A 15,639-nucleotide genomic window follows, 5' to 3' on the forward strand; every position below is an offset into this window, starting at 1 on the left:
TACCCTCATCTCCTCCTGTCCCTGTGTTTACTCTTTGCTTCATCACCAGGACGGCCAGTTTCAGTACGAGTTCACATTAAAGCCTGTCAATCAGTCCTGCTGCACCGCCCACTCGGCCAGCTGCACTAATAAAAACGAACCATGTGGCGCCCGGTTTGGTACGGCCATCGCTGCGGTGTCGGATCTCAACCTGGACGGGTTTAACGATATTGCAATCGGTGCGCCGTTTGAGAACGACCACCGAGGAGCCGTCTACATCTACCACGGAGATAAGACGTCTCTGAAAGAGAAGTTTGTGCAGGTGAGAACAGTTTTCAGCACCACCGGCAGGGATCTGCCAAAAAATAGCCAGATACATGGTGAACCAGTCCAAATCGTACAAACCTATAAATACTTAGGAACCATATATGACTCCCATCTTAAATTTGACTTTGAGTCACTTGTCAAACGGGGACAACAAAGAATCCACCTGATGCGGAAACTAATCTCTTTTAGTGTTTCTAAAACCATTTTATGTTCCTTTTATCATCATGACTCCGCCGCCATCATTCTTTTATTGAGAGTCTTTTAACATTCTCGTTTATTTGTTGGTTCAGTGGTCTGTCGGTGAGGGACAAAAACTGTCTTAATCAGATTGTCAGAGTCTGCTCCAATATTATTGGAGTCCAGCTCACAGATCTGAGTGTGCTCTGGAAAAAACATGTGGTCCAGGAAGCAAAATGCATCCTGAAGCAGGGAGACCATGTCACGTCTGGTGAATTTACTCTAATGCCCTCAGGGTGATGCTACTCTGCCCCCCTGAGGAAGACAAATCGCTGCTCAAATTCTTTTATCCCTTCAGTTATTAAGTTGATGAATGCCAAGTAGGTTTGTACTTGTCGTTTATTTATTTATTTACTTGCATATTTGCACATGTATGATTGATGATGATCTGATTTACTGAAAACTGAGAGTTGAGTGTCAGAGTTGTATTTCCAATGAATGATTGTTGCATGTGTTGTGCTTTTTCTATTCTAACTTAATTGAACTGGGAGCTGTAAACTGAATTGCCCGTATGGGATAAATAAAGTTTTCTGAACTGAACTGAACTGGTAATATAATGTGACATTTCACTTAGATTAACACGCTTTCATTGGTTCTGTGGTGTCTCTGTAGCGGATCCCCGCAGGTGGAGACGGCAAGAAGGTGAAGTTCTTCGGTCAGTCCATACATGGAGTCATGGATCTGAATGGAGATGGAATCACTGATGTAACCATAGGAGGTCTGGGAGGGGCTTCGCTGTTCTGGTGAGACACGACCCGACCCGTCCTCACATATAAACATTCACTCCTCAAACTACAGTACACATTCCCCTTGAATTATTACCAGCAGCAGCAGCAGGAGCAGCAGCAGCAGCGCTCGTATCCTGGAGACATCATCTCACATGTCCACTTGGCATTGTCCTACTCTGGTTTAGACAGCTGTGCATGTCCCACTGGGCTTGTAGGCTTGAGACCAACAACTTCCTAATGATCTCTGTGTTAAAAACTCCTGGCTACATCCTTCACTGTTGGAGCCCAGCCTACAGAATTCAACCCCAAAAGTTTTGAGACATATCAGCCCACACCAATGATTTAACTTCCCAGGCCGACCCTCTCCCACAGTTCCTATACTGGCAGAGGCTCAACGAAGCTGTGTGAAAACTCCATCTCCCAAGTGGCTTAGAGTTTAAATAGGATTTGGCAGCAACGACGACTGCTCTTCCTGAACTGCTGGCTGTGCTGGGTGGAGAGAGAGAGAAAGAGAGTTGAGCCAAGTTTAATACTCAGTCTGCATCCGTTTCTTGTTCCTTCCTTCAAGAAAGTTGATGAATGCACACAGCTCACACTTTGCATGAAAACAGAAAGTAAAACTACTCGTTATGCAGAAATGCAGAGCAGCCCCTGACTCACATACTGTATGCATCTGACAAAATGCATCCGTGTATTGTTAACGGACAGGGCGGAGCTAAATTTACTGCTCTTTATATAGCTTGTAGTTGAATCCAGTGGTTCCCAAGGGTCACATGACCCCTCACTGACGTCACATACTGCGGGGGTGATGAGATAGTTAACGTTGCAGCGAGGGATAAAAAATGTTCTGCAGCACAAATTTATATAGATTTTTTTTTTTTACTTTTCACTGAAATGTAGCAAAGTGGTAGCCTCGTAAACCAGCCTCTCCCGGAAATGCATTTCATTTCACAGGGAGAAATGAAATGAAATGCATTTCCGAAATGAAATGCACTTTTCATTTCACAGGGATAAATGAAATGAAATGCATTTCCGGAGAGGAGAGGCTGGTTTACGAGGCTAGCAAAGTGGAGGCATGAAGTAAGAAAAAAGAAATAAGTTGACTGTGTGTAGAGTAAACACACTCGACTTAACTCAACTACTGTGTTTCTAAGTTGGCATGTTAATGTGATTTCCCCAGGTCCAGAGACGTTGCAGAGCTCCGTGCCAACATGACCTTTGACCCCGTTAAAATAAACCTGCAGCAGTCTCAGTACCAGTGTGAACATAACGGGCGCAAATCTGTGTGTGTGAAGACTGAAGTGTGTTTCGTCTACACTATCAAATCTGACAACAAGGACGTGGACTTTTCTGCAGGTGAGCCGCACTAACATCTCGTACTCGTGTGCGTGATTCTGTCCTTTAACAGACTGTAGTGTTATTCATTTTTGTTTTTTGTTTTTCTCTTACCTGTCCTGTTCTGCAGAGATCCGTTACGACTTGACTCTGGACGCTCTGCGTGCAAAAGCCAGGGCTTCATTTATTCACTCGGATGACAAAAATGATCGTAGGATTTCCAAGACCTTCCACATCAAAGACGGAGAGAGAAAGTGTGTGCAAGAGACCTTCATGATGTCGGCAAGTGCTCTGATCTTCACTTACACATGGGATCAGTTATTGTTTTGTACCTGAAAGAAATCAAACCCCAAAAATTTTTACACACACACACGGTGTTCAAAGTAGCTCCGTACCTCAGATTTTTGTGACGTTCATTCATGAAAGTCAAATTTCTAGTCTCGCTGGAGATGTAGTGGTGTTTTGAGTAAAAAAAAAAAGAAGACAGAACAAAGCTGCGAGGAGTCTTATGCAGAGGAGGAGGACTCTAACATGAAACAGACCCGTCCTGATCAAAGCATGCCGAGTGCAGCCCCATGTTGCTGTGAGTGATAAATTATCTGGAGGCACTCAGAGAGATGAGGAGAGAAAAGGCAAAAAAATGAAAAAGCAAATGAGAGAAAGACTGGAGAACAGAAGGAGAGTGGATGAGGTGTTTTGAGAATGTGACAAAGTGACACTCCGGGGTTGAGGATGATTTCTACAAGTGGTCCAACAAACACATCGCACGCTGTTCATCACAGCTGAAACCTCTGAACATCACAGTTACGCCGCCTACTGTAAACCTACGTGATGTGACATTTAGAGCCGAACGCACCAGATTCCCCCTCTCTCCAGCCGCTCGCTGGATTTTTCTGATTATCTGCCCACAGGCGAGAGAAAGAGGAACTAATCAGTAGAAACAGCTGTTGCAGTTGTGTGTCCTGTCTGTGTATGAATACCTGCTCTGTTCTACAGTGCCAGTCTGCGCAGAAGACACTTCCCACATAGTCCAGGGTAGAGCGGGTCAGCGAGGTTTGGAAAATTTATAGCAGCTATCCCAGCACCGCCGACAGCTATCCCACCTGACTCCACGATCCAAACCTGAACAGATATGACAGCGACAAACTGAAAGTGTTTAAAGTCCCACTCCCGCGACCCTTTTCGGCCATTTTAAAACCAGCTCATTAGCCATGCACATTAGCAATGCACCTCTGGGGGGTGGGCGGAGACTGCGCTGCTCTGCACCCGCCCAGCCACCTCCTCGCACCCCACCCCCCCGCTTGCTGACAGCTGGACATTGTACAATTACAGATTCAGCGCGTTTAACGTAAAACTCCACACTGGGATTCGATCCCAGACTGGTGCATAGTCCTTGCTCACAGTGCAAGCTGCTCTACCAGGTGAGCTATACCTATTATACCTTGACAGCTACACCGAGCTGTGAAGGCTTTCACCTCTGAGCCAGATGCAGAGCGGGGCGGGAGCTTGTAGCACTAGTGCCCTCCCCTGGAGCTGTGACACCCTCAACTCCAGTCTTCCTGAAACTGCCAGTTTGAGTCTGCCATTGGTTCACAGCAGTTTGAAGGCAGAAAAACTCTGAAATGCAATTTTGCACTTCCTTCTCTGCTGATAAGTGCTCTAACACAAGAAAAATGCCACAGGAACATGTGAAAAGCTCAAAAAACACGATTTTCATGGGAGTGGGTCTTTAATGCTCAGTGTTTGTTAAAGCAGTGGCTCCACTGCAAAAACTCAAAATCTTACCAAGAATATTTGTCTTGTTTCTAGTCACAATGTCATTTCTAGTCCAAACAAATCTAATTCTACTTAAAATAAGACTAAAAACGTAGCTTGTTTTTAGACACTTTTTACTTCTTTCAAGCATATTTTCACTTGAAATAAGTAGAAAAATCTGATAGTGGAGCAAGTTTTTCTTTTTTATTACAAGCACAAAAACTTTTTCTACTTATTTTAATTGAAAATTAGTTTGAAACAAGTGAAAATGATCTGAAAACAAGTTCCTTTTTAGGTGTCGAGTCTTCTTTTAAGTGGAAAGAGATTAGTTTTGACTAGAAATGAGACATTTTGACAAGAAATAAGACAAATATTCTTGGAAAGATTTTGAGTTTTTGCAGTGTCCAGTTTGTGTTAAGTCCACACCGCACAGTACCCAGCTCCAAACCAGTTGGAAAACCTCAGATTAAAAATAAATTGGCTCGTCGCTGCTACATTTAAAACTTCCATTACCTCGTCCACTCCTGTATAAAAAAGAAGTCTCATGAGAGCATGTCTCCTCTCCTGAAACAATAGCATCGATTCACCGTATGTAGAAAGTGTGCAAACATGTGCAAAAAAGAAGTTAATGAAATTCACTGGAGCTGGACAAATGGAGGAGGAAAAATCAATAACCAGCATGTCTGCCTCCAGGCCGCCACGCAGCGGTCAGCGAGTGGTAGATAAGCAGTTTACATAGAGTATGATCACTCTTTAACATGTTTAAAGGCAACAGCCACAATCTGTACAGTACAGTACAGTAACATACCAGGCTGCGCTGGGGTCAGCGGAGCGCCTGCAGCCTCATGTTGCATCCCTCTCTTCTCTTCTGGGTGCCTCTGGGTTTAATCAACATTTGGCACATGTTCAGAAAGACCCATATTTACGCCTTACCATGCACATACAGTTCATACCATACAGTAATGTGAAGCAGCTCCTTCAAACAGCGTCCTCATGTTTCAATCAGAAGAAGGCCGTGAAACACCCGCAGGTTTTGATTAGCGCTCTCTCTGTCTCTCTCTCTTTCTTCGGCTACGTTACTACGGAAAAAAAAACCTCTGACAGTCGATGGCTGCACCACTTTGCTCCAGACTGAAATATCTCCCCAGCTGTTGGATGGATTATTTTTCTTAAATTTTGCACAGGCACCCGGGCAACTTTGTTGATCCCCATGATTTTTCAACTTTTCACACAAAACGTGTGCGTTCAGGTTCTTTTAAATGAGCTGAATCGATTGTTTGAGTGTGAAAAGTGGATTTTATTTCAGTGTAACTGCCAGTGATGGAAACTTAACAGCCACTGGTGTGTGAACAGACATCATTACTGTCAGATATGCCTGACATCTGAGATTAGTAGAGGATAAGAGCATAATGTTAACATTTTTACACCTCACTTACTCATAATTATAATTGAATGATATCATTATTTTCAACAATTTAACAAGAGACATACAGCGCCGATCATCTGCCAAATTAAAAAAAAAAACATTAAAATAGATGTTCCTTTGTTCCTCATCCCCTTTATCCCCCTTCATCCTTTAATTTCCCTCCCTCCCTCTGCTCCTTTCTTTGCTCCACCTGTCTCTTCTCCTCGACAGGCCCGGCCCGATTTCCGAGACCCTCTCCTGGTGTCTTTGGACTTTGGATTGGCCGACGAAGATCAAGGCCCCGTCTTGGATGAAAGCCTCCCCAGATCCATCAATAAGACAGTAAGTCTTCTTACTGTCACTTGTAAGAGCAACTGCTAAGTTTAACAGTAAGCAGAAGATTTTGAGTCGCAGACAGGAAGGATTTTGAACCTTGTCTCAAACATCCTCCATCTGTATATACTTATAATCCAAGAATGAGAAGTGGGGTTGTTTCTTGTTTGGCTCCAACCTCACTTGCTGCTACAGCACATTAGCATCTGCAACAGCTGACTGCCATCCTTCAGTGTTTCCCCAAATCTGCATTAGTGTTTCAACACCAACGGCCAGAAAGAGTCTTCCCACACTCCTACATGCATATTTTTCTTCTAACAAGTGGGTTTCCAGATAATTGTTCCAATGAGTGATGTTTCCAGATAAAGAGGGGGGAAATATCACATGAGAATTTAGCTTTGACATGTTAGCGCTAAACGCAGTGGGTGTGCGAAATGCACGGTAGCAGCAGCGGCGTCGGTCGCCACACCCCGCACTTCTAAGCACAGGACCATATGTGATGTGATGTGTGCGTCGGCTCTGACACATCCTGGCTCTGCACGCTGTGAGGAAGTGTTACTGCGACCTCTCCTCTTATTGTTATTGAAAGTATGAGGGGGGACAAACACACACACACACACACACACACACACACACACACACACACAGACTCACAGAAAGGGGAAGTCATCAAACGGAAGCTGCCGTTTTTCTTTTGAGATTGTGCTGCTGCAGATGATACCCCTTGTCCTTGTCCTTTCCTGTGAGAGTGGACAGTGTTGATGTTAACAGTCCAGAGGGAGAGAGACTGAGAATGGGAACAAATATGACTGTGACCCCCATAGACTCTGGGGGGAAAGGCAAAGGAAAGGAAATTAAGGTCATTTGAATGGACCCTTTGAGTGGAGGATACAAACAAACACACAGCAACAGCAGCTTGTTTTGATTCTCCGTCCTTACTGCAGAGCGGCTAACCCTAACCCAGTCTCATTGCTACTGCAGTATTTTAAAGCACCACTTAATATTTCATGACATATTTGTGCTGTGTCATCCTTACCTGAGATACAGACTGAGAGCATGCATGTCATCAATCTTTTCAGCCGCTACTTGACACAGGAAGTTTCTGTTTCAAATTGTAAGTTTACAGAGTTGTAATTGACTTTGACACACTAACACAAATGTAAGCCTCTGCACGTACGTCATTCTGCACAGTGAAGCTAAAACATCTAACTGAAGCAAAAATAGGTAAAACACATATTTGAACAAGCTCTAAATTTCTCCTCTTCTTTACGTGTCTGTCATGTAGATTGCTTTGGTGGACTGTGGGAGTGATGAGAGGTGCATTGCTGACCTTTCTCTTAAAGCAGAGCCGAGTGTAAAAAGGTAAGAATAACACACCCACGTTGTGTACATTGAAAGATATTGGTGGCTATGATTGTCCACAGAAATCATATAATCATATAATATTGTTTTATCCAAAGAATACAACGTTGTCACATTCAATATCAACAGTTTCACAGTGATTTGACCTTCTTTAGTTCAGACTCTTGCAGTGCATGGCTGCCCCCATGTGGATCATGTGCACATGTGCATCACAAATCCAAACACGGCAATTGTTTTTATTTCCTCCTGCAGCCTGGTGATCAAAGCAAAGAAAGACAAGATTGATGTGAACATCAGCGTTAAAAACAGCAAAGACAACGCGTACAACACCAAAGTTATCCTCAGCTTCACACCCAACATCAACTATGTTAAAGTAGAGGTGAGACTGGTCTCAGTCAGCTAAAGGGATAGTTCAACATTTTGGCAAATTGGCCCATTGCCATAATCGCTATAGTCATAGCAGTAGGTTCGTTACCTTTAATTGTCGGTGCAAGCTATTTTTGGAACAGCAGAGCGGAGCCATGAGCTGCTTAGAGCTACGCTACGGAGGCTCATGGGATTTCTTGGTTTCCCTCATCAAACTCATCAAATACGCAATCCAACAACTCAAAAACGCTCTGGTGGACAAGTTGTGACCTGCACATTCACCACGCTATGAGATAATAACAGAACGTTACGAAACAGCCGTTTTCGAGGTAAATACAGAGACTGCTTGCTGAAAAACTGTCCCTGAACGCAACGTGCATCCGCGGTTTGGCATGAATTTACCTCTAAAACAACTCTGTCTGGTAACGTTCTGTTATTATCTCATAGCGTGGTGAATGTGCAGGTCACAACTTGTCCACGAGAGCGTTTTGGAGTTGTTAGATTGTGTATTTGATGAGTTTGATGAGGAAAACCAAGAAATCCCATTAGCCTCCGTAGCGTAGCTCTGAGCAGCTTGCGGCTCTGCTCCGCCGTTCTAAAAATAGCTTGCACCGACAATTAAAGGTAACAAACCTACTGCTATGACTATAGGGATTATGGCAATGGGCCAATTTGCCAAAATGTTGAACTATCCATTTAAGTGTTCACAGTGTGTGGACTGTGATGTGTGTGTGCGTGTGTGTGCTGACGTGTGTGTTTTTTGCTCCATCAGCCGGAAAAGGGATGCACTCTGAATAACACTAAAGTGGAGTGTGCGGTTGGATACCCGTTCCTGGGAAGCAATGTAGAGGTTTGTTTCAGCATACAATTCATTCAGCAGAGAACCGTACATACAGTTTACCTATACAATATAATATATGGTAGTAGTATATAGTCACACCGGCTTCTATTCTGAATTTATTCTATTTTTTAACCATTTGTTTTTTATGTTTTTGTTTAGCACTTCAAAACATCTTCTTTTAGTATTCTGTATTTCATCATTTTTCATGCAGTACATAATTATAAAACATATATATAAAACATGCTCTATGAATAAAGTCTGATTGATGATTTATTCTTTCATTCTTATTGCTGCCAATTGAACATTTGATTCTGTATCCTCAGGAAAATTTAAAAGTGATATTTGAGGTGAATCCCAAACATGTTCACGAGGTTATTCAGATCAACGTCACAGCTACAAGGTGAGAGACGTAATGCAGTTGTTTTTTATTTATATTTTCAAGTTGTTTTCTTTGAAATTATTCTACTTTTTTTGTTTGTTTAGTAATTAAGTGCAACATGAATGGAGTTTATTCATTGATTTTACACACGTGCAAGATGCTATTATGCAAATCTGTTTTTAAAATTCCCCACAGTGACAGTGAAGAGCTGGAGTCTACTCTGTCTGACAACACAGTGCTGATCTCCATCCCTGTCAAGTATGAAGCTGGACTCATTTTCTCAGTGTGAGTAGCTGTTTTAAGTTGTTGCTGATTCACTCATCACTTCACAGTGGACATATTCATATTCGTACATGGGTGTTTCAGGTGTAAAAAAAAAGGAAAAATCTCATATGATCTTTTAAAAATGTGCTTCTTCCAGTCGGCCTGTGGATGAGCACATCGTTGTAAGGGAGGGCGAACAGTACGCAACTGTGATCAATGACACCAGGATGATTGGAGAGGAGGTCAACATCAGCTACAGGGTAGAAATCGCAACTGATGATCTGTTACTATTAAAGGGATAGTTCAACATTTTGGCAAATTGGCCCATTGCCATAATCCCTATAGTCATAGCAGTAGGTTCGTTACCTTTAATTGTCGGTGCAAGCTAGTTTTAGAACGGCGGAGCAGAGCCGTGAGCTGCTCAGAGCTACGCTCATGGGATTTCTTGGTTTCCCTCATCAAACTCATCAAATACACAATCCAACAACTCCAAAACGCTCTGGTGGACAAGTTGTGACCTGCACATTCACCACGCTATGAGATAATAACAGAGTTGTTTTAGAGGTAAATTCATGCAAAACCACTGATGCGCGTTGCCTTCAGGGACAGTTTTTCATCAAACAGTCTCTGTATTTGCCTCTAAAACAACTCTGTCTGGTAATGTTCTGTTATTATCTCATAGCGTGGTGAATGTGCAGGTCACAACTTGTCCACCACAGCGTTTTGGAGTTGTTGGATTTTGATGAGGTAACGAACCTACTACTATGACTATAGGGATTATGGCAATGGGCCAATTTGCCAAAATGTTGAACTATCCCTTTAACGTTGTAGAGAAAACAGCAGATGTGGTCACTCACTGCGTCTTATCCCGTCTCACTCTGCCTCTCCGTCACACTTCTGTTCAGGTGGAGAAGGCAGCCGATGTGGCGACTCCGCCCCTCGACCTCACCGTCACATATCCTCACAAGTCTCCTCGGCAGAACAACTTACTGTACCTCACACATGTGGCCACCAGCCCACAGGTATGTGCAGAGTAAAACTCATATAGAAAGGTGTAATTTAAACAGAGCCACACCTTCAGGTCTGCTTACCGTATCTGTCTCTGCAGGTGAAATGTGACGCAGCGAAATGGATTAATCCCGATCAAATTAACCCAGAAACTATAACCCCGAATCCAACCAAAGAAACACTCAGTATCTTCCTATTGGTAAGTAATAAAGTTAAAGTGAAACCGTGTCAGGAATTTATAGGGTAGTGCTTTTCAAACAGGTGGTTTAAATAAGTCTAACCTGAGCTGTAAATAGAAACTGGTCCATCCAGACTCAGCTGTTCCTGGTCAGGCTGGCTTTTCAGGTTTAGCTTTTCCTTATGATCCATCTGCCTCTCTGATGTTCTCCAGAGTCCTTCACTGAAGGTTTCTCTTCACTGCATAACTCTGAACATGAACCTGTTTGCAGTTAATAAGAAATGTATAACATTGTATTCACATTTTATTTATTTCGAGAGTTCAGAACGTTTTCAGTTTTTAGGTATCTCGACATTATTCCACTCTGCACATGGATCTTAATTAAACAAAAGGCCTATTTACCATCCTATAAGCAGCATATAAACATGTAACCAACCAGTGGTTTACAATTGACTTGACTTTAGAGCATGCACTGCAAAAACTCAAATATCTTACCAAGAATATTTGTCTTATTTCTAGTCAAAACAAATTTCATCATACTTAAAATAAGACTCATCACATATAAGTAGCTTGTTTTTAGACACTTTTTACTTCTTTTAAGCATATTTTCACTTGAAATAAGTAGAACATTTATAGTGGGGCAAGTTTTTCTTCCTTATTACAAGCACAAAAAACTGCTTCCGCTGGCAGATTTTTCTACTTATTTCAAGTGAAAATTAGTTTGAAAAGTGAAAATGATCTAAAAACAAGTTCATTTTTAGGTGATGAGTCTTATTTTAAGTGGAAAGAGATGAGTTTTGACTAGAAATTAGACATTTTGACAAGAAATAAGACAAATATTCTTGGAAAGATCCTGAATTTTTGAGTGTGGTGACTGGTCTTGGTTTGGTCACCTCTGAGTGTGCATCCTGTCTCACTGTGTGTTGCTGTTGTATTTTCTTTTCCACAGAACTGTTCTGCAGAGTTCAACTGTGCATCATTCACCTGCTCGCTCCCTGAGGCTAAGGTCAGCCAGGTCAACGTCACATTCAGAGTGTGGAAACCCACATTCATTAAGGTGAGTTTGAAGTGATTACTCTTGACTTGCCTTTCCTCCCACTTGTGCTTTAAGTTAAGACAGATGAGAGACCAACAAAGTGGATAAAAGAGCGACTGACAGCCGGTTGATAGATGGATGTACTGTACATATGGAAAGCAAATGTTTGAAGGAGATGTACTGTATGTTGCAGGGGGAGTTTTCCACTCTGTACATGTTGGTGAAGGGGACATTGGGCATTTACAGCACAAACCTGTTTGAACTGAGCAGCAGTGACAGGACCAGACTTGTAAGTCTTAACGTTTTTCCATTGTGTAGTTTTGGTGCTGTCATGCCATGAAATGTTTGTGTGTTTGAATCTGACTGTACATTGATTATATGGTTTTTGACCTCCTCAGGTGAAGATCCAGGTTTCGAAGGAGAGCTTAGGAGGAATCCCTCTCTGGGTCATTATAGTCAGCATCCTGACAGGACTGCTGATCTTAGCACTTGTCATCTTTGCTCTTTGGAAGGTAATATCTCCTGAGTTGAACTGCACAGTGTTTAATTAAAGTCTTCAAATATCTTTTGACCATCCATGGCAGCTTGTTAGTTTGGTTTTCCTCCAAATTTTACACAAATGCCTCCATCTTCTGCTGTTAAGAAAATATTTGGAGTGAGTTAAACAGTAGGTAGCCCTAAAATGTTTTGGCTTTATTTTGATTATTTCAAATTGTCAGTGCTATCACTCAGGAAATTCAAAATATAGACCACTTACTGCAGATCGAGACTATAATGTATGAAATATGCCAATTTAATACAGTAGTTTGTTAGTTCTACGAATATGATAATTTGTATTTTTGATGACAAATGAGAAGATTGATGCCACAATGGCAAAGTGAATATAAATCTACAACTAAGAGAGGGTTTTCTTAGCTTAGCCTATAGCCTTCTCTGCCCCCATGCCAGAATTAGTCCTACATATGAAACACCTTAACTTTATTTTAGTGGATGCCAATGCTTTTTCATTCCTGGGTTAATTCCTGTGTATTGTAATGATCTCACCCACACAGATGTTTCTCCTGTGTAGCTAAAATGAAACAAAAATTCAACCCTAACCTTTTAAGAAATCATGCTGAAAAGAAAAACATCAAGGAAAAAGATGCAATTACCATTTCTCCGATGATAATATAGTGTCGGCAGTAGTGCCAGGAGACTTGGGTTTTAAGTAAAGGATTCTCAGAATTATGCTATAAAACAAATGAAAATGCAGCTGCATCTCATAACTTCTCCTGTTAGAAAGTTCTAGAGATAATCGGAAGTTGAGTTTTTGTTTTTATCTTTTGGACAAAGCCAGGCTAGCCAGTTCCCAGGGTTTCCAGTCTTAATGCTAAGATAACCCTTTCTATTGGCTATTAGCTTAATCTTTACTGTATCATACAGATATGAGAGGAGTGAGAGAGAGGCAATAACTGTGTGGACAGTGAATAGTTTTGTGACTGAGTCTTCTGTTTCTCCTCCAGCTGGGCTTCTTCAAGAGGAGAACCAACGACTACACAAAGGACGAGATAATGGACTGAAGTATCCAGACAGACAGCAGCTCTGTGAGCGACTGCTTTCAGAGCCGTCGAGTCGCACAAGTGACACACAGACTTTTAAAACAGACAGTTGGACACACGGAGGAGACACCAAGACCCACAAACACCTCAGTGCTACGACACAGTGACTACCTGGAAAACACATAAGTACCGTTCACTGTCTCCTTCGCAGGTCTGGGTTAAATAATGTTTGCAAATACTTCCCAACTTTTGTTCTTTGCTGCTTGAAGCACTTGGCTACAACATCGGGAGAACTTCAGATATGGAAAGTGCTGAGACAGACACTTTCGTTTTAATTGTTGAATATACTCCAAGTATGTGAGTGCCCCATGCAAAACAAATGCTAAGAGGTAACTGCAGACATTGTTTGTTCTTGGTCAGCTTCTTTCTAAACTACAGCCAGGTCAGGAAGTTCAAGACGATGCAACCAGAAAGGAGGAGGAAGACATCACCTTCTTGTCAATCTAGCAAGTATCTGTATTACATACAGCAGTTTTCAGAGCTACAATAGCTGCACTCTAGCTTTAGAGGAAAAGAAAAGTACTCAGGTTTTTCAGTGTGAAGATCCAAAGTCGCTTAAGTCACCTCACTTTTTTCTATCGTTACAGCAACTATGTCCAAAGGTCTGTTTGCTTCTGAGACAATATGTGAACGTTTTATGTGTTGGAGCAGTCTGTCTGATAACAAGCTCTTGTGTTGCTTGATTAGTTTTTTTTTTTTTTTACAAAACACTGTACCTTTTAGCATTTCATATCATTTTGTTTGACATTTTTGTTGAGTTTTAGCAATACGACATGGCACATTCTTCATCCTTAATGTTAAATTTGTTGGCTAAAGACACTGACCTGAACACAAGCTTTTTCTTTTTCTTTTTTACTAAACAAAGGTGCAGCCTGTATGCTTTTTTATTTTTTATACTTTTAATCTTAGTTAACAACCAAAAAGACTTCTCTCACCTCCGATGTTAAGTGTTTGTAATTAGTTTCACGTTACGGTTATTATTGAGGGATACAGGAAGCTGCACCTTCAAAATCCAAACCTTTGATTGTACTGTAAATATAAGTAAGTGCTCAAAAATGTAAAGCTTTAAAATGTACAGAATTGTGTTTGCTTTAATTCATGTAAATTAAGAGATGTTGTCCACAAGTCTTATCTTTTGTGTATGTGTGGGTATGTGTTTGAGTGTATGTGTGTGTGTGCGTGTGTGTGTGTGTGTGTGTGATCAGTGGTCAGAGAACATGGTTTCGCTCAGGTGCTACAAGTATCATTGATGACTAACATTTGACAATACAGGAAAAATGATGTGGCCGCTCACAATTTCAAAGCAAATGTGTAAATATTGTTATATTTTGATGAGAAAATGAAAGAATAATTATTCTGTACTGAAACTATACATGAAGATGAGGGTTTGTATCCACTACTTTGGTTTTAAGCCTGTTGTTGAATGACTGTGTTTTGAATGCAGAGGCTTTAACATGACTGAGATGTGATACGACTGTAGCATACTTTCATTTCAACCTTTCTCATTTGCAAATTAGAGGGTCATGTTCCTCCATTATAGAAATATACATACTATATGTGTCACTTTTCACCAGCAGTTTTCTTCTCTCTTACCATAAAATAATTTGGACTCACTGGTATAAATGTTTGTAACTATAGCTACAACATGTACACAAAGCATTGGTATACTGTAAGCTCATTCATTGTCACCCCATATGTGGTACACAGTACAGTACCTTGCCGTTCATTCAGGTTTGCTGTCTTTGTTTTTGTTCCCAAAAGTTGCACAGTTACACAGTGTGTTAAAAAGAGATGATATTGTGTGCTGGGGAGGCTGAGTTTCTTCCTCTTTCTTGACTTTTTCTCTCATTGTCGTACAATAAAGCTGAGGGGAGATGGCAAGAAGAAGAAGACGAGCTTTTGAATATTTAAACCCTCCCCGTAGCGCTCATCACTCTCCACTGTTAACATGAAGCACATGTAAGAAATTGTATGTACAGAATGCGTAACTGTTGGTCATTTTAAGATTGTACGGCTACATCAGGCTTATGCACGAGGGTGGAGTCACGAGTCTCTCTTTGTCCACTTGCAAAGAAGGAGGAAGTTTCTCAGGTCTTCAGTTCTGAGAAAGAAAGAGTCAAGATAAGAGGCTCAAAGTGAGAGTCGTGCGCTCCACCCCAGCCTTCTACACTGCTGTGAAGTCTTCATTGTAATGCACTGGTTTGTCAGACTGTATGCGTCCTCATCAGCACAGAAATGAAATGAATCTTATGTACAAAATAAAGACTTTTTACAAAGAGGGTCTTGATCATCAGTTCCTTTGCCAAGTTTACCAAGTTAGTAACGCACAGAAAACCCATATTGCACACTGACTGAGTGTTCAGTGAATGAAATGTCAGAAAATAGTGCCAATTTACCCAAAGTTAACATTATAAACCCTTGTTTGGTCTGCCCAGCTGTCATAAATACACAGATGTTGTGAACACATTGTTGTAATGTTGAACTTAGGAGAATTTACTTTCTGGCACG

General features: G+C 41.5%; 1 protein-coding gene across 1 annotated transcript in view; it reads left to right on the forward strand.

Moving 5' to 3' along the window:
- The window catches only part of itga1 (integrin, alpha 1), a 32,685-nt gene extending 17,278 nt beyond the window's left edge, over positions 1–15,407 (forward strand). Inside the window, exons 13-29 of the mRNA XM_085792918.1 lie at positions 50–301; positions 1,156–1,286; positions 2,452–2,627; positions 2,737–2,888; positions 5,998–6,108; positions 7,385–7,461; positions 7,714–7,840; positions 8,600–8,677; positions 8,992–9,068; positions 9,243–9,332; positions 9,469–9,571; positions 10,217–10,333; positions 10,420–10,518; positions 11,447–11,554; positions 11,727–11,822; positions 11,932–12,045; positions 13,036–15,407. Coding sequence (XP_085649044.1) covers positions 50–301; positions 1,156–1,286; positions 2,452–2,627; positions 2,737–2,888; positions 5,998–6,108; positions 7,385–7,461; positions 7,714–7,840; positions 8,600–8,677; positions 8,992–9,068; positions 9,243–9,332; positions 9,469–9,571; positions 10,217–10,333; positions 10,420–10,518; positions 11,447–11,554; positions 11,727–11,822; positions 11,932–12,045; positions 13,036–13,092 — 1,965 coding nt within the window. The 3' untranslated portion in view covers positions 13,093–15,407. The remainder of the gene's footprint in view (positions 1–49; positions 302–1,155; positions 1,287–2,451; positions 2,628–2,736; positions 2,889–5,997; positions 6,109–7,384; positions 7,462–7,713; positions 7,841–8,599; positions 8,678–8,991; positions 9,069–9,242; positions 9,333–9,468; positions 9,572–10,216; positions 10,334–10,419; positions 10,519–11,446; positions 11,555–11,726; positions 11,823–11,931; positions 12,046–13,035) is intronic.
- The last annotated feature ends 232 nt before the right edge of the window (positions 15,408–15,639 follow it).

Source organism: Trachurus japonicus, chromosome 12, assembly GCF_045865225.1.
Source record: "Trachurus japonicus isolate A0001 chromosome 12, Traja_1.0".
Classification (NCBI taxonomy): Eukaryota; Metazoa; Chordata; class Actinopteri; order Carangiformes; family Carangidae; genus Trachurus; species Trachurus japonicus.